This window comes from Simochromis diagramma, unplaced genomic scaffold, assembly GCF_900408965.1.
Source record: "Simochromis diagramma unplaced genomic scaffold, fSimDia1.1 OVJJ01000097.1, whole genome shotgun sequence".
In the NCBI taxonomy this organism is placed as follows: Eukaryota; Metazoa; Chordata; class Actinopteri; order Cichliformes; family Cichlidae; genus Simochromis; species Simochromis diagramma.
The window spans coordinates 1,047,032-1,066,917 of record NW_024387319.1 but is presented as its reverse complement, the minus strand read 5'-3'; the positions used below and the strand labels follow the sequence as shown (position 1 = coordinate 1,066,917).

Sequence of the window (19,886 nt, the reverse complement as noted above, 5' to 3'; positions counted from 1 at the left end):
TGGCTAAATGGGGACAAATGACATAACATACCCAGCACGAATACCTGCACAGTAAGAATATCAGCATATGAATCTGTAGAATCTGCAAACAGGCAACAAGATTCTTGGTACCAGAAGCTTTGTGGTTTCCTCTTGTAGTCCAAGTGCTGTTCACAAATCATATTTGGACAGGGTTCTGTCTGATACAATAGGATGGTGTATGCACTTTAGTTTTTGTCTGTGTAGGAACCCTGCACACCATCAGCCATCTGTAACCCCGTCTTGAGATCCCCTCCCAGGTGATTCAACCCCAACTTACACTGAGACCCATGTGACCTCAGTGCTGATGATATGGTTGATCAACAACTTGCAGCATTGCCTCCATGACAACCTGGTTAGAAGTTAAATAAGTGGTACTCTCCATCAGTTCTTAGAACTGAAAGGGTGAATGAGTGGTGGGACATCTTCAAGGTCCTAAAAATGTAGTCCAGTTTCCTCCAACTGAAGTGTTTAAGAACTTCTGAAAAAAAAGTCAGAGTAAATAAGTAAGTAATATAAATTTATTTGTATAGCACTTTTCACAGATAAAAATCAGAAAGTGCTTTACAAAAAAGAAAAAGAAAAATGAAAAGAATGGAAATACAACAAATAACAATGTAAAACAGTAAAATACAACAAATTAATTAAAAGCTTGCCCATATAAAAATGTCTTCAGCTGCTTTTTAAAAGAATCAATGGAGTCTGTAGAGCGTAAAACCAGTGGGAGAGAATTCCACAACCTCGGTGCCACTGCCTAAAAGGCCCGATCACCACGAGTTTTAAATCGAGTGCGTGGGGCCACCAACAATCTCTGATCTGATGACCTTAGATCTGGGGAAGAACAATGTGGTTTCAGCAGGTCAGATATATACTGGGGGGGGCTTGACCATGTAGGGCCCTAAAGGTTAAAACTAAAACTTTAAAAAGAAACCTAAAACTTACAGGCAACCAGTGAAGGGAGGCCAAAACGGGAGTGATATGAGATCTTCAGAGAAGCAGAGGTTGATTGTTGCACTGAGCACTCACAATGTCGTAAATGACCAAAGCTAGTAACAGGAAGCTTGGCTTTCTAGTTCTAACTGAAGTCTGTAAGCTTGTCTTGTGAGTTATGTGGTGTTGCTACAATGACCAGCAGACATAGCACACGAGGCACGCTCACTGTTAAACACTGAAGGGACTCATATGTGAATCCTGCCTCTGCAGCACTGAGTGGAGAGCTGCTTCCACATAGATGTTTGTTTAGAAGCTGAATTTTGGTTACTTGCAATCTGTTGTCGTTAAAGGAAAAGTAAGGCAATTCAGATAATTATTTGTTTGTTAATGTTTATTTAACCATGTGTAACAATATGTGGACCTGGCATCACATTTTGGGTTATTTAGACCAAAATACTCAATTTTGCTCTACAAGGGCCTGATATCCACTTACGATAACATCATGCTGCTACTGTTCTATCAAAATTTTAAACGAATATCCTCATATGAGGCTCTCATTTTTCTTAATAACAAAAATAAGGTAAAAAAAAATCTGGTAATTCTTCGTTCTTACATTCATCGGGCCCCAATGAGCCCAAATATCAAAGAGAAATTAAAAATGCATGTCGTGGAAGACTTCGGGTCTTAGGAGGTTAAACACAATGTGAAAATCTTGAGAGTAAAATCTCTTTTCAGGAGAGTGTCCTCGGCTAAGATGGCATGTTTTATAAAGGTAGAAACTGGATCTCCAGGACCAGCACAACCATGGGAAAAAACATGCGAGTGTGACATAGAGAGGTTCTGACAGGGTTCAAGCCCCAAGCTTCTTGTTGTGACGCGTTAGTGGTAACCACTGATCCACCGTGCTGCCTGTCATAACCCTGAACATAAAGAAATGAACCTGTCTGGATAACTAGATCTTAATCACTAGAAATGTGAAATTACTGGCTTGAATGGTAAACTCATGGAGTCAAAAAATGGAGTTACAAATTAAATATAAACATTTTTTTGTTTCAGAGCTCTGATCTTTTGATGATTCCTTTAGTCAAAGTCCAGATTCTCAGAATATCAATACCATTCCTGGTTTTCACATTTTCCCGTTGTTCTTGAAAAGGTTTTAGTTACTCTGAAATGACATCTCGAGTTTGTAAGGGTGAGAATGGTTTTTTCAGTGTCTTTGTCTTGCAGCACAGTGCCACTTGAAACAGCAGCTTTCAGACACTTCTGTCAATTTAACGTTACTTCGGTTCCATCTTCACTCTCACAGCAGAGCCTTATAAAACCTGTGGCAGCTGAAAGGCAGCGAGCTCCACGCCATTAGGGAATGCACTTATTTTAATACTTGTTTACAGTGGTGTCTTTTCCCCGTCAGGCAGTGGGTTTAGAGTATCATCAGGACAAACACAGCAGCTCCACGCCTGGAGGTGTTCAGTCACCTCCACCTGCTCATAACCCGTATCCAGACCTTCACTGTTATACAACAAGGAGGAGGAAGAGGAGAAGAACAGGGCAAAGTAGTTAAATACACTCAGAGTTCGCTTTATTAGGTAGACCTGTAGGCTTGAATTCGGTGTAGGGTAACTGTTCTGCCAGGAAGTTTAGTTTTATGATGCTGTGCAGCTTCGTGATTAAACACACTGTTACTTTGTTTATTGTGTGTTATGTTTTAAATAAAGACACATACAAGAAGAGCAGTTATTTAAAATATGTGATGACAATATTTCATAATTTTTTGTAAATGCGATAACTCAAGAATGAAGCAACCTAGCAGTTTCAAATTGAAACCATAGGTACATCTGCCAAAAATCCTGGATGAATTCAAATCAAGTATTTGTTTGAGGTCAAGTATTCTTAAAATCTTTTAAAAATTCTTAAAATCTCTAGAAAGAAGTCACCCAGGATTCTGATAATCTAAAAATACTTTCTGAAAATAGAATTTACTGAAGCTACTAAGGAAAGCAGCACTGATACTTTGTACAGTGGTGAATGTTTAAATGACAATAGTGGGGTGTTTCTGAATGCAGGTTTTTCTGAATGGAATTTTGACGTGTAGGTCCTCAGTCATCAAGTTCATGGGATTCTAAGGACCTTAAGTCAAAGGCAAATGGACTTCCTTATCAAGTTCTCTCTTATCTAAAAGGGTTCAGGTCTAAAAGTTGATCGGGAGTCCTGAATTTCTGCAATTCAGAACCAGCAACACTCCCAGATAACAAAGTGGTTCATCCCAAGACAAAAGCATCCACTCCCAAACTAAGCAACGTCATGCATGATGTGCAATGCAGTGAGGAGTGGTTGGGATATAGGATCACCCAAAGGACCACAGATACATGACACACCATAGTAGGGTCCACATCTACACCTAAAAGAGAGGAGACACTCTTGAGGAGACAGATGTTCACATTTTAAATTGAGATGATATGAGAGCAGAGTAACTGCACTGCAACCACGTAAGCTAGCGCAATAATTTTTTTTGCATATGAAACCGGAGGAGTTGTACTTACATCTTATGCCATCAGCTTGTCCTCGGTCACGGTTTCCTTCCACATATAGCTTTGCAAAAACTGCATAAAAAGCACTTGCAGCAACAAAAACATAATATTCCAGAAACACGCTTTGCCGATCCGATCAGCTGTTCATAACACTTCCTACGTTGGAATAGACACTATCGCATGTCCGCGGAAATGTAGTTTTTTACCATCAGGGCCTCATGAGCCTATACTGATGTTTTTAAAAGTTATCTTTGACTTTATGACTTTCTGTATAGTTTCTGGGATGCTTAGGACTCATATTGCACTGCTGGAAATAGTTTATTTTGATGCTGCTTTTTTGCAAATTTGCAGTATAATATTTATTTTCGTTTTTCCTGTTTTTCCTATAAAAATTGGTGTATTTCAAAAATAAAACTATGAAGACACTCAAAATAAATTTCCTGTGGTGGGAAACTATTTTGTGCAACTTTTTTGTATTAACAGTTTTGAGGGATAAGCCTCTTAAATTTCTCTAACTAGAAATATATGTTAAAAAAGCAAAAACGACTTTCAATTTTTTTGTAGTTTATTGCACTTTTTTGCAATTTATGTAATTACTATGCACTTAATGCAGACATATTATTACAATTTAGGCTGTAATGGTTGTATTGGTGTATAGCAACTTGAAATGCTCCCAAAAGTGGCTCTACAACATGTAAAAATATAATATAAGCTCTGGCGGACTTGGTTCTATGGTAGGTCTTAAAGGGTTAAGCACCATCCATTCCTCGACCTATATGATCTAGGCATGTTGGGACTTCTGTGTGACAGCCCTGACCAAGGTTAATAACTTAGACTCTGCTTTAGCTTTTGGAACTGATGAAGCCAGAGCTGGAACCTCTTCAGGAGCCTGAAAGAAGTCAATTGACCATCGACTGGAGCACTTTAGACTACTCATAGAAAAAATAAAAGTTTAATTCTAAGTAAACAATATTGATGTTTAACCTTTTACCTGGACTTTTCTTTTTTTTGGTTGTGTGATGTGACTTAAAGCCTGAGTGCACTTTTAAGGCTTAGCTAGCATTGGGCCGCTGTGAGCGTTTAATCGTTGTACTCGGGTACAAAGGAAACTGAAAAGGTTTATTGGAGTCTATGAGAAGTGACTTACCTCTGGAGCCAGCCTAAAGTGGCTGCTAATGAGAAAGTTCTGAAGCATCTGCAAACAGTTAGTCTAATTCTGTTCAGTTCAGTTTTATTTCTGTAGTGCCAAATCTCAACAGTCACCTCCAACAGCATGTCAGCACATTTTGGTAATCTCACCTTTTCTGTCTGGTTTCTGCTGCTGCCAGACAAAATTCCCCTTCATCACAATTAAAAACTGAAATCTCCTGCAGTGTGTAGAAAAAGTTACTTCTTGATAAACTGAATGTAAACTGCAGGGGTTGTGTGGGAGCTCAGAGCAGCTCTGAGTTCAGTTTATAGTTTCATGCTTTGAAATGAAGTATTTCTGCTTCTCTTGTCCATCCATCCATAAACCTGTTGTCCTGCTGCTCAGACTGATGCAGAGACGAGTGGGAGTAGGAGGAGGGGACGAGAACTCACTTATTTGCCATGGAAATGTCCCCATGGCAACCCACAGCAGCCAGCGGAAGCTAAAATGGCTGTGTGTGTGTGTGTGTTTCCCTGGTGCTTCCCTGCCTGGCACACAGACAGGATGTAGGCGATGTTGTGGGCGGCGACCTTCAGGCCTGTGCGTCATGCTTCATTGGAAGAACACTTAGCAGGAAGCGTTATGTAATGACACCTGAGCAAATGAGGTTCATGCAGGTTCCTCTGTGTGAGGGCCGAGGAGTCCGGAGCTCACCGGGGACCGCTGTCAGGCCTTTACAAGGCGAGCAGCTGAGCACCGTTCAAACCTAAACAACTTTATTTAAAAGGCAGTTTTGCAGCAGCAAAAGGTCTTTTATTGTGAGCTCCAGCAGTTTTCCTTGTGTCAGCTGAGCTGTGGCAACAACCAGATAAATGGTAAATGGCCTGTATTTGTATAGCACTTTTCTAGTCCCTAAGGACCCCAAAGCGCTTTACACAACCAGTCATCCACCCATTGGTGATGGCAGCTACATTGTAGCCTGGGGCGCACTGACAGAGGCTGCCGGACACTGGCACCACCGGGCCCTCTGACCACCACCAGTAGGCAACGGGTGAAGTGTCTCGCCCAAGGACACAACGACCGAGACTGTCCAAGCTGGGGCTTGAACCAGCAACCTTCCGATTACAAGGCGAACTCCCAACTCTTGAGCCACGATCGCCACGATGCGTTCTGTAGTTTTTAAGCAGGTGTAACTCGAGCTATCAGACCTGCTCTTATATCATTTTCCATTTGTATTCATGTAAAGCTTCTATAATTAAATTATAGAATTATAGAAGCTGTTGGTAAAATGGTAAATTTACCATTTTAATTTAAATTATCATTTGATTTCTTGAATAAGACATCTCACAATGTGAAATACACAAATAACTGTACCAACAGATCCAATATTGGGTTAAAAACAATCCAACCAAACTCAGCAGGTCACATGAACCTTTGAAATTAAAGTTTCTATTAAACATCACGTGCTGTGGAGTGGCCTCTCCATCTCCGAGAGCAAAGTTCTGACATCCAGGAGAGCCTTCAGCTGTCTGAAAGGTTGGATCTGAAATTACCTTCCACTAGCTGTGCTTGGGTCAAAAGATGACTAACAAGAACACAACTCTGACATCTGCTTGCATGAATGACCGGAATGAGAATTTAAAAAGGACACATGATTAGTGTAGAGAGGACTTTCTGAACTGTTGGTGAGGATCTCAGTGAGTAGGCAGCAAGGAGGTTCTGATGGTTAATCCAGCGCTTGGATTTTGGTAGGACAGTTAGAAGTACAGCTTACTCAAAAAATGTGCTGCAAATTTAAACACAGAAAAGTACTGAAGGACTTTGTCTTAAAAACCTACTCGGGAAAGTTTATTCTTTGAGGAAAACTTTAAGTCCTCATTAGATCTGACACAAATCAGTCCTGGATGGCTCTGCAACAACAACCTGCTTGTTATTTCCTGTTATATGGTCTTGAAGGCTGTTATGGGCACTTTAAAGACACTTCAAAGACAAACTTTGTGAGCTCAATTCACGCAGCTCGTCTAATCTAGTTTAAGGCAGTTCTTACAACCTTATCAGCAAGATTTCCTATACTGTCCAGGAGGAGAGCACTCTTGCACTGTAAATTGTAGGGCTTTTATTGTGAAGGGTAATAACAGGAGGATGCATATATTACACATTTGTATGGATGCAGCACTGACAGCTCCTCATGTTTTAGTTTCTGTTCTGTGGAGCTGAAAAACACTATCAAAGCCTCACAGGCTGACATGTGCCACATGTCATTTACTTTGATCAGCGTTTTAGTTTCATCCCCCTATTTCTTGACATTTATCTGAGTTTTACTCGATGTAGTACCAACGCGTTCCTCCTGAGATGTTCCCAGACCTGATGGAACATACTTTATAATCCGTCTGCTCGCTTTCCAGTCAGGAATGGCTTCCATGAGCCATGATGATCACTACCAAGAGCTCAGGATAATCAACAAGGGTTGCAGCAAATTAATGTTGAGCGCCAGTTGATTACTTAGTATAATTTAAACTTTGAATTTGAGAGGCAGCAGCTGAAGTCAGGCTTTAAGAGGAGAGTCGAGTGGGTGTTTTAGAAGTTCAACCCTCGTGAAGCTCATCTGATACATGAAAAAAAATCCAGCAGTGCTTTTTAGTGAGGATGAAAGAGATAAACAGATGCACAGCAGCGGCACGCTGATTTCTCTGATTCATTGAACACCAGTCATCACCTGCTTCTCTGTTGCCGTGGTGATAGACTGAATGCACTCACACACACACAAAGAAATCACAGCACTACGTTTGACCCATTTGACCCGACACAAATGTGTGTTTATGCGATGTTATCACAATGGTAACAGAAGAGTCCAAGGCAGCTCATACTCAAGAATGAACGATGAGTATGTGTGACAGCAGGCTCAGTCAAATGAGGATGTTTTTAAAACATATCTTGGAGGAGCTGGTAGAGATCTTTGAGATTGCTTCTTAATCCCAGACCAACTCCATGATTGTTAAGATGGGACTCTGTGTGGGGTAATACCATCTCTTATTCTCTGGTTGCATCTAAAGATCTAAAGTAATCAGGATGACTTCCATCTTTTTAGGTTCCCACGTCCACCACAGAGCTCAGCACGATGCTACTTCCTCGGCCTTCGTCCATGCAGGACTCGGAGCGCAGGGGCAGGGCAATGAGTGCTGCCAGCTACCTCACCGACGTCATGGAAGGTGAGAAGCAAAGTGAGCCACGCTAATTTGAATGCAGGGCACACACACTAAATATGATGTGAGTTGTTATAAACCAAGGTATGAATTCAGTATATTTAACCCTACAATAGCAAAAACACGTGGGAGTCCTCATCAGCTTCTACAAGTGTTTAAGCTTCTCAGATGAGAATTGAAACATCTTCATTAGCTTCATTAAGAAGTCCAGCTCCCATCAGTTTAGCTACCAGCATGCCTCTGTCCTGGGGCCTCCACATGGTTAAGGTGTGGAGAGCAGCAGCAGGTTTCTTAGCTTCTTAGCAGACACCAAAGTCAGGGTTGCAAAGTGGCTTGCAGATGTGGCATGAGCCGTAGGCTGGCTAAAATAGCTTAAACTGAGTTTAAACTTTAGCTGATGTTCTGCTGAGCTTTCTGAATTAATGGTCCACCGTTTGTTCTTTTAGAGGGAATAATTCAGCTGCTATAATTCATTGACTGAGTTTAATGGAGGCATTTTAATGTCTGTTTTCATGCCCGTGCCCTTGTTTTTGCATCTGCAATCGACTTTGCAAACCGCTTTGATCCCATCTCCTTGTTTCATGCTGTACTGTATCTGACTTAATGTGATAGTGGTTGCATTTATATGACAGCGTTAGTGTAGAACAGATGGCAAAGTGGGGAAAGAGAGAAGGGAAATGACACACAGCGAATGACCAGGGGCGGAGTTGAATCCAGGCTGCTGCCTCGGTGCATGGGGCATGTGCTCTATCAGGTGGAAAAAATACAGATCAAAACAACTTATTGATTCTACACGTGGAGTTTTTATGCCCCGGTGACCATAGAAATCAATACTAAGTCTTTATCGACGTTCATTTAGATGGGGACTTCTTAATATTATCCCAAATACCCTCTCAGCTGAGGCTGAGTGGTGAGACTTCTTTGATTTATTTAGCAGACTTTGATAGCAGCGAAACAAAGTGAAGCTAATCTTAATCATTCTTAAAATAATCCCACACAGGATTAAACGGATTGCCTTTCTTTACAGAAGCTTCTGTTTCACTTCATTTCTAGCAAAAGGCAGAGCGATTTAAAACTGGCTCATTACCTGGAAAAAACAAGTTTCTGCATCAGCTCCGGCATCCTTTCACGTTTTATGTGTTTGCGCTTGTGTGTCAATATGGGACTGTAACCTTGCCTGACTTTGTGTCTCAATATGTGTGTGTTTGTGTGTGATTGTGTAACCACGTATTTGTCTGAATTATAACGCTTTTGTGGGTGCGAGAGAGGAGCGTGTGTGTAGCTGTGTCTGAGTTTGCTTCAAAGACAGTGTGTGTGTGTGTGTGTGTGTGTGTGTGTGTGTGTGTGTGTGTGTGTGTGTGTGTGTGTGTCGCTGCCCTAGTCAACCCCAGGGGAACGCAGGCTTTGTTTGCGCCAGGGACTTGGGAAAAGGGAGAGAGACACAGAGAGAGAATGATAGAAACAGAGAGGGAGAGAGTGTTATCCTGGTCACCCTCATTAACCGTGAGATCATTCCAACTTCCTGTGTGTGTGTTTGTACGTGTGTGTGTATGATATCGGTGTGTTACATTTCTGGATTCATATCAAATCTGCACTCGTGTGTGTTCTAAGCGTGTGCGTGCGTGTGATAGGTCTGCTGAGTCACAGTCTCTCCCCTCGGCAGTCGCTGCTCTTACAGAACAGATCATTATACAGGAAAATACAAAATCCCACTGCTGTCCTCCCTGCATCCATCTGCACACCCTTCATCCCTCCGTCCCTTCTCGGCTCCCCTCTTTGATTTATTCATGTCATTTTTAAAATTATCATCTGTTTCCCAGGAGACTTTCCTTCAATTTAAAATAAGCTTTATGAATTTATTTTGCATGGTTTAACTTGAGCTCTTCTTTGGATTAAAAAAAATAAAAACAGCACTGCGATCCAAAATGTTCTTACCAGTTCAGATTAACTAAGCAATCACCAGGTGGCGTTTGGTTGTATGGAGGGAAAAAAAGTGCAAAAATAAAATAGAAATATTAAAATAAATCGAAACATAAATTGTAATTTTATAAATATTTGCTTCAATTTACTTCTGCATTCTGCATCAGCTATGATTTTGTCATAATTACAAAATATTCAAAGCACGTCTGGTAATAGTCGGGAAACCTACACGGGAGGTAGTCATAGGGCATTTTCACAACTGAAAAACAATTTTGTTAAAACACTGTAACCAAATCTATTTTACACCCACTCCAAGTGTCTCAGCTCAAAGAATAAACAATCAGTTCAGCATAATTTTAATAAACTGCATGAAGATGATGTCAGTGATGAAGGGGAACAGAGACGTTCGTAAATGGTCTGGTTCTTATAGAGCGCTTTTCTACTCAAAGCGCTCTATACAACACGCCACATTCACCCCATACACACCCATTCACAGAAGCACTATTATCTATATGGTGAGTGCTTTCTAAATATCATTCATATGCATTCATACTCCAATGGATGCATCAGAGAGTAAGACGGATATTTCATGTCCAAGGATATTTGGCATGAAAACTGGGGGAGCCAGGGATCAAACCACCAACCCTCCTGAACTACAGCCACCCCACCTCGTACCTGAGGAGTTTCTGATGGTTCACTGCAGAAAGTTTGGCTCAACTTTAGTTGGCTGCTTAAAACAAGTTATACCATATGGAAAGTTTTTACTTAATACGAGGTTCATTTTTCAGCCATGACTCTTTTTGTGTGAAAATCATTTTCTAATCTGATCACATGTTAACTGTAAATGTAGCTTAAAGCTGTGAAATGGAGAAACAATAACAGCGTTCACGTTTGATATATCAGTTTGGAGATTTCCCAACATTCAGACAACTTTAGGTCCTGAAGAAGGTTTTCATGAACCTTGAAGGGCCTGGATAATTTTATCTGATGCCATAATCGGAAATGGTGATGAAGAAGTGCAAAGAGAGCATCTATCGATCCTCGCTCAGCTCATGTAAATGTCTCTATAAGGGCTCTTTTACAAAGAACAGTTTGGGAGTGCGACTCCTCTCACTGCTGCCATAATGCCGTCGGTCATCACACTGACACCAGAGGACACCTTGTAAACATTTAGGAGTACTCCAGCCCTGTGACTTTTCACAGTCGGCATTTTCGAGGCTCCGTCACTGAACGAGACGCTTTTTTACTTTAAATAAAAGGCTGCAAATCCGCCAGTGCTTTTTTTCATAACGTGCCTTCACTGTTTGTTTTACTGATCTTCTGATTAATTAGTTCATGTGTTCAGGACTGTTTGCCATCAAGCTTTGTGCCACACAGCACAAGTATTTCTGTTATCGTTGTTGTTATCGACCAACATAACTACAGGTAATGCAGTCTGAGCCTCTGCTCCACAAGTATTTATATAGAAAGAGCTTCAGATTTTAACACAACAGATACATTTATCAGTCCAAAATTCCTTTTAGACCAGTCTTTGTTCCTATTAATAATCACATTTATCCATTGATTGGTATTCTTTTCACCTGGCCTCCATCCTGCTGTATCCGAATCATCTCTTGACTTAAATCACTTCTGTTCTTGTTTTAATCGAGCAAAATGTTAGATCAGAGTCAAAGTCGGCAACAATCCCAGCAGATCAGCTGATCTTAAAGATAATTTGAGCAAATTTTAAGCCAAATCTCGTCTTTTAGGCTTGCTATGTATTAATTTGTCATCTGTTTCAGTCATCATTACACCTGGAAAATCACACACAGGGCCCAGTATTTTTGCACCTTTTAGTCTGTTCCACAATCAGCTTTGCAACTTATCCCTTTCCCAGCTTCTCAGTTGTTCAGTTTCCAGCTTAACCAGTGTAACTTTGTTTATGCAGAAGGAAACCTCCTGACCACATTTTGTTTCCTGTGCAGAACTGGAGGAATCCCATAAGAAGTGTCACCCCTGCTGGTACACGTTTGCCCACCGTTACCTGGTTTGGGAGTGCTGCCCTATGTGGCTTAGGGTGAAGCAGCTGGTGAAGATCATGGTGATGGACCCCTTCCTGGACCTCGCCATCACCGTCTGCATCGTCCTCAACACGCTCTTCATGGCCATGGAGCACTACCCTATGACTGATGAGTTCAATGGCATGCTCACCATCGGGAACCTGGTAGGAACAATGGATGAATGAATGCGTGGATGCTTGGTGGGAAAGCAGTAAAGCATGGTTATTGGTGGAGATATGTGGGTGAGAGACACATAGACACAGGTGCACTGTTCACCCAAAACAATCACAGGAATACAGAAGAAAACAAGATCAGATATTTGCAGAATAATCAGCTCAAAAACTGCTGCTTAACAAAGGCTCACAAACTGAACCTAAATAACAGATGGGGAAACCCCATAAAGGTAAAGGGGGAAACCACAGGGACCATAAAGAAGCCCCATTTCCCCCTGTGCTTATAGCAGATGGTTTATTTTGCCCTTGAGGCCTCTTTATTTATAACAAGCCCCACCCTCTGCCTCCTCTTTTAATAAACCAGGAATGACTGGAGCAGCAGACACGTAACTCAAAAGAGAGGAAAAAGTAATTAACGCAGCTCATGAAAGATGAAACATCGTGAACCAATTGCTTGAGCAACATTAAATGATTATTTGCAGCCCTGTCATGTTTAAATGTGTTTGTCTGAGCTCATTTAAACTGGATCTGAAGCCCACACTGTTGTCTAAACCTCCATTTAACAGCTATACATTTAAATGTTTCCTTAATGTTTAACTAATAGTTTTAACAGGTTATCCACACTTTAACCTTCAAGAACCTACTAGGAGTGACCCCTGAAGCTCTTTTGTGAACTGAGCGGTTTCTATTATATTTCAGGCCTGGTTATAGGACAATTACTGTGTGTTCATGAGGATGGTCTGTCTATGGAGGTATTATTTGAAAAACCTGGAAATTATTCTATTGGTCGTCTTTATGAATATATACTATGGTATCAGAACTCGTCATTAAGAATAAAGGTGAGGAAATTTGTAATTAAAATTTAAATCCATACTATTTGTTACGGAGCCCCGCAGGGGACATGGGAGAAAAAAAAATTAAGATGGACTTTTGCAAGATCTCGCAAAACAAACTCGGGATCTCGCAAAAGTTTTAGCCACATTCTTCGGCCTTCGACCTCCCATTAGCTCGAAGCTAACGGGAGGTCGAGACCTACTACAGCTGGGAGGAACACCGCTTTCCCAGCACATCGTGCCTCGACCTCCCGGTCGGCTTCGAGCCGGCGTCCGAAGAATGCAGCTAAAACTTTTGCGAGATCCCGAGTTTGTTTTGCGAGATCTCGCAAAAGTTTTGCGAGATCCCGAGTTAGTTTTGCGAGATCTCGCAAAAGTTTTGCGAGATCCCGAGTTTGTTTTGCAAGATCTCGCAAAAGTCCGTCTTAATGTTTTTTTTCTCCCATGTCCCCTGCGGGGCTCCGCAATTTGTTAATAATTTAACTGCTAGAAATACTTTAGGTTATGTCATTTTAGTTCATTTTAGCTTTTACATCTTTCAACTCTTTGTACTGTTTAGCTCAACATGTTTATCTGCAGTGCTAGCTTCAAGTTTCAGCTGTTAATCGTAGTTTAGCTATCTATTTGACTGCTGCTGTGTCTTTACCAACCGGCTGGTGAGTGGTTACCATGGTTGCGTGTAGATTGCATGAAAGACACCGACTTGTCTGTAAACATTCCCCATTTATTCTCTGAGCTGTCATAAAATGTGCGATACAGTACAAACCGGAAACGAAAAATGTTTACCTTAAGAATAAAAGTTGTGCCTTATCACTTCAACCAACACATTTCAAAAGATGCAGCTTTTACTTTGAAGGCGAATGTTGTTTCTGTTTTCGTCACACTTTTCACAGTTTCACTATCTTTTGTGTAGCAGACAGGTGCAGACAAGTTGATGCCCTCCATGCAAACTACTGGTGGCTCTAGCAACCTGATAGCAACCAAAGCAACTGCAAGGATATTTCCAGTGGATCAGCATGCCAGTTTCAAGCTAGCAGCTGCCAGTAACCAGTTGCCAACTAGTCCCGGAATACACACTTATTCCTAGCAAGTAAATAGTTAGCAAGTTTCTTAGCCAACAGTTACCAGAGGGTCACTGACCAGTCTTTTAAGGCTGCATGCCTTCAGATTAGCAGTTTCATGTATTTTCCTGCAACTACTCACAGTTGGTGAGGAAAAACCCAGCGGGTGCTGAACGGTCGCTGGCAGGTCTCTCCTGTGTGTCTGAGGCCTTAAGTTAGCTGAGTGCGTCTTGTCATGTACTCCCTACCTATCCATTGTTGTCTTCCATAAACTAATAGCATGGTGTATGTAAAGAAACCTGATAATGTCACATCCAATATCCTGTTTCATGCTGGGAAAAATGTCAGGACTTTTACCTGCCACATTTTCAGAGATATGTACTTTATCTCTTTGTATTGTAACACAAGGTTATCTCTAAATCGCTGAAATGAGAGATTCAGTCAGTTTCGTGAATCTCACATCATGCAAACTTGTCTTGGAAGAGCAGAGTGAAGGAAGCTCCTCACTGGTTGTTTACAAGCAGGTGTGGAAACAAACTTCGGGCGGGTTGAAGAGACTGTGACATTTTCCAAAAGTGACAAAGAGCGTGACGGTTTGGGAAACCCCCGTCGGACATTTGAAACCACAGCAAATCTTTTTGGACAATTTCAAATCCTCAGGATTCAGAGAGGAAAAATAGAAACTAATTTCATTGCCTTTCTAGAAAAGTCTGTGTTTTTTTCCTTTTGTAAAAAAAAAAAAAAGGCAAGGTGGGTTTCAGTATTAGAGCTGACAGATGCGGGTCAGATAGCTTTAAACCACTGTGACTAACTCCAGTGTTTGAGCCCGCAGGTGTCCCGACTATCTGACAGGAGCTGATAGGTTGATGCAATATGGTAATTGGTTCACCTGAGGTGTGAAAGGCCCTCAGCCAGAGTCAGCGTGCTAATCACACCTGTACACACACACACACACACACACACACACACACACACACACACACACACACACACACACACTTGTTTCCGTCCAGTGATGTCAGGTCTCCTCAGCTCAGGCTGCAGGCAGAAAATGGTAATACAGTTTATAAGTAGAAACAGTGATTTTGGCCTGCCGGCAGTAGTGGTTCAGTCAGTGGGGCCAGGCTCAAAGGTGGGCCTCTGTGGGAGAGTCACATGGATTATGAGAGATGCTTTTAGTAATGCTATGATGCCCCAGCATTCATTTTCCTCTGTAAACAACCAATTACTTCAAAGAGTAAGTAAACAAAATGATCTTCAGTTTCAACTGAGGCGAATCAGCAGAGAAATACGGCACTGCTTTATTGCTTCTTCTGATTGGTTGCGCAGCCACCAATGCTCACGCTGTCTTTTCACTGTGTTCAAACTACAGAAGTGAAACTCATAAGCTGCTCTAACTCTAAATTTTAGATTAACCAGACACAGTATAAGGATTGCAAATGTCGCTGAATCCTAAATAGAAATCTATGGCACAGTTCTGAAATGCCAAAGATGGAAGCTGTCCTGTCACAACCTCCAGAGGCCCAATCAATAGCTGCATGAGTTGATTGTGTTTGCACAGAACAGGCTCACAGCAGCTTTAACTGTGTGCTGACAGACATGTTTGTTACTGTAACAAAGGCGTACTTAATTGTCTGTATTCATTTTCTTGGCTCACTATAACCATACAGTGAGACAGAATGGGGAGAAGCCGGTCCAAAGCCAGGAGATGTTATTAATCTCTACCCATTAATAGAGCAGCTTTACTAATATGAAGAAGTTGTATAATTTATGGGACAAAAAAAGCTTTTAAAATTTAAAGTCACCAAAACTTTGAACGGATCTTCTGATGATTTATCTGGTGAGTGTATTTGGACTGCAGAAAATATGGCAAAATAACAATGAAATGACCCTTTAAGGCAGCGGTCCCCAACCTTTTTTGCGCCACGGACCGGTTTATGCCCGACAATATTTTCACGGACCGGCCTTAAAGGTGTCGCGGATAAATACAACAAAAATAAAACTAGTACCGAAAACGGTAAGATTTATTCATAACACACGTGAAAAGACCCAGGAAAACCAAGTTAATGAAAAAAACGATAACAAAATAACGCTGAAAACCGATAAAAATCCTGAAAACCAGACATTTCACACCTGAGCCTCAACTCTTGCGGCCCGGTACCGGTCCGAGGCCCGGGGGTTGGGGACCGCTGCTTTAAGGCATCTTTTGCCCTGGTTTTTGCTGGAAGAGTCGCTCTCTGTTACTCTTGAAGAGTCTTACTCTTATGTGCTAAGTGTATAGGTGTGAGAGTGGATGGTATTTGATAGCTCGCCTCTCTCTGTAGGATTGAGCAGACAGAGCTGATGGATCGATAGTTTTGAAACAAAGTGATTGATTCGATTTATATAATGATGTTGTGTACGTTAAGCTGGTCAGCTGTGTATGCCCACATGTTCAGACAGCTTCAAAACCCCCAAGGAACTTCAAGGAGTCAAAAGCACGAGCTGTTGTATAATATCCCTCTAATGTTGCTGTCATCTTGCCTCCAGTTTAATGCAGCTATATACTTTTGCAACGTAAACAGTTTGAAGCGCTCCTCCATTTCAATTCAGAGGCGCTGAAGTCTCAGATAAACGCCGCGTCGTGTCAACGGGATCCGATTGCACTGTGGAGTCGCTAAGTTCTTTATAGGCTAAAACCTCTAATCCTCACAGATGTTTACATAGCATTTAGCTAGCCTTTCTGACGGACAGGAGAGCCTCTGCTGTGTGTCTCTTTGTGTGTGTGTGTGTGTGTGTGTGTGTGTGTGTGTGTGTGTGTGTGTTATGTAAGGATCATTTCAGGTCATTTCTGTGCTGACACAATCAATGTCAGTTTTCACTTTTTGTAGCTGTTTCTCGTGTGCTCTTCAGCGTCGCTCTCTGGTTTCACTTATCAATATTTCCATGTGTGCAAAGATCTATAGAATGCATACATTCACTGAAGGCTTTTATCCACAGAGCAGCACTCTGCATCAAGGGCACAACTCATCCTCGTTATACTTAACCTTTAATGTCTCTCATCATAGAAGCACAGTATGGACTTAATTTTAGATTAAGTCTGGATTTTTATTTTAATAAATCTGAAAACATTTATCTGATTTTAAGGTTTTGAGTGTATCCTGAATCACAACCTATGACAGTATGACAGCTAGGATACGCTCCAACGAGAAAGAAGATGGACGGATTGAGTTGTCAGTCTGACAGGGACTAGCAGCTGAATGCTATGTTAACACTGTTTAACTAGGAAATGATAGCATGCTAATATAGCATGCTAATATAGCATGCTAATATAAAGTCTTTGGGTTGTGGCAGTTTCACAGAATTTATGAAATATAAATCAAACATAGTGAGTTCAGTGAGACTGAAAACTTAAGCTCTGTCAATAGAATAGAATAGAAAACCCTGGGCAGATCATATTTACATATACAGATAGAGATATATATATAACTGACCCATGCATTTTGCAACTGGCTACCCCATTTACATTTCTTTTGATTGCCCTTTTGATTGCTCTATATTTGCAAGCTACTTTGCAACCCGCCACCAACCCAGCTCTTCCCTTCAGGCTGTCTGACTCTGTTGTCATTGGTGCTCACAGGGTTTTCCTGCTGGTCTCCTCACCTCTAGCTTTCTATGTGTCTGCATGGAAAAGTGGGCAGGTCACATAACGGAGGTGTACTACAAAATAAAGCAAATTATTGCATATGAACTTTTAGTTGCTCTAACAATGGAGTGATCGAAAAGTCTTGCGGAACAGGTCTATAAGTCTTGGATCTCCAGGATGAATATCATTCGCTCTACAGTTAATCATATAATCATAATTAGTTAATATTAATCTCTGGCTCTCTTCCACACTGTGTCTTTTTTCATGTCTCCTTCCCTAACCCTCCAACCAGTTGCAATAGATGGCAGCCTAGTTCTGCCTGAGGTTTCTTCCTGTCAAAAGGGAGTTTTTATTTCCCACTGTCACCAAGGGCTTGCTCATAGAGGGCTGTCTGATTTTGGGGCGTTCTGTGTATTCAGGGGTCATCTTGATGAACAAAAGACTCCTGAATAAAAGGAGGATCATTTCACTTGACACGCTTCTTTCAGTGCTTCTTACCATTAAGTCATTCATAGATGTTGCTCCACAACATTCACGTCTTGAGTCTTAAACCTAAAAAGTCAAACTCTGTAACTCTTCCAATTCTTTTCCGATGTCGTGTTAGCATGTAGGTGAAGAATGAGACGTTTCCTTGCTCTGAAGAAAGGTGTTTGTTGCGTGACAGGCTTCTTCTGTGGTGTTTCCTCACAATAACACACAGTCCTCTGCTGTAACCTATCTAATTTGGTCAGCATAGTCCTGCCCTTGCTAACAGGCACTAGGGCAGTGATGGGGAAGACAAAAACTCAGGGATGTAAAATGTTTTAAAGTAAAATTGACGTATAAACAGAATTTAGGAAAAACATTTTAAAAACTGATGAGTTTTAGACTTGAACAAGCAATTTATCATCAGGAAATCCACATGGACACGGTGTCTCTCTCTGACCAAAGCCTCTGTGTGTGTGTGTGTGTGTGTGTGTGTGTGCGTGTGTGTGTGTGTGTGTGTGTGTGTCCCGCTGCTTACTCATTACATCTGCCTGGTTGTGACAAAAATAATCACGTGTGTCTCGCGCACACACTCACACAGTCCGTGTCATCCTCTCTCTGCTGATGTTACTGTTATTACTGAGTGCTGATGTCGACAACCCCTGTTTGGGAGCCAGCAGCATTCGCACACACACACACACACACACACACATACACACACTTACTTGCTGACCCGAGTAGTTTTTCATTGCTCAGTCAATGAATCAGCACGCGCAGACACACACACTCAGTGGAGAACACAGTGTCTAGACCTTAAACTTGCCATCTCTTCGTTCTCACAGACGTAACTGTTTGGTGAGGAAGCGAGCGAGTCTGCTGGCTGAACTGGATCTCAGACCTAGATCTCGGCCCACAGACTAACGCCTGTTTCACAACAAAGAGTGGACAGTTAGTCGTGTATAATTTAAAAAAGCAAGCTAAACATAACTCCTCTGATTTGGAGTAAAATCGCAGAGTGCTAGGATTAGGAGATGAAGCAAAGTAACATACCTGATTAAAGTGTGCTCTGAAAAGTTCAGGTGAGACATGTCTGCCTTTAAGACCCTCCACACAGAACTTGTATAAAAAGATGAATGCAGTCAAACCACTGGTTGATGATGTCGCACTCAAATTAGTGATTTGGCTGCTGCAATGCTACCAAGCTTGGTTAGTGGTTCGTATCAGTAAACTATAGAGTTCAAATGCACAGACACTCAATCATTCAAAGCACAGGAGCTCAGACTGTTTGGCAGCAGCCATATTATTGGTCACATGATGTCATTAAAAATGCTCCAAAAGGCCACTCAGCTGAGGTGAAGCCTAGCAAACAGCTCCAGCTGCCTGTGAGGTGAAAGTGAGCCTCAAGTGGACAACAGAGGAACTGCAGCTTTATCATTTCTGTGTTGGTTTCCACTTGTTTTATTTGTCTAATCTTCATATTTTATGGAGACCTAAAGCATTATTACACTGCACTTTATTGTGGCGGGATTACTCGCTACCTGACTGGCGAGTTTTGTTCACAGCCAATGTCAGGACAGCTGTTTGTAAAGTAACCTAAATTTTAAACTATATTATTGATATTTATTCTCATTGGCCTATTTTCAGTATTCAGTACAACCCTCCACTCCCCACCCCAAAAACCTAAATAAATTGTACAATGATTAATTTAATAACAAAATGCTAATGAAGCAAATGAGATACAAATGAAAACTCATATATGCAAATTAATATTGTCCTAATTTTCAGAGCAAATCTATGCATATATGTATCTCTTAAAATAATAGAAAGGAAGGAAAACTGTGATCTGTTGATTTCTTTTTAATAGACTGAGTTATGGGAGAAATGTACTTGTACAATGTAATGTAATATGTTTACTGGTTTAATTTAGGGTTTTTTTTCATGCTTTTTTATTAGTCCTTA

General features: G+C 41.3%; 1 protein-coding gene across 1 annotated transcript in view; it reads left to right on the top strand.

Annotated features, from left to right (window-relative positions):
• The window catches only part of LOC120717254 (sodium channel protein type 2 subunit alpha-like), a 218,048-nt gene that overhangs the window by 152,223 nt on the left and 45,939 nt on the right, over positions 1-19,886 (top strand). The window contains exons 15-16 of the mRNA XM_040005166.1: positions 7,697-7,817; positions 11,696-11,934. Coding sequence (XP_039861100.1) covers positions 7,697-7,817; positions 11,696-11,934 — 360 coding nt within the window. The remainder of the gene's footprint in view (positions 1-7,696; positions 7,818-11,695; positions 11,935-19,886) is intronic.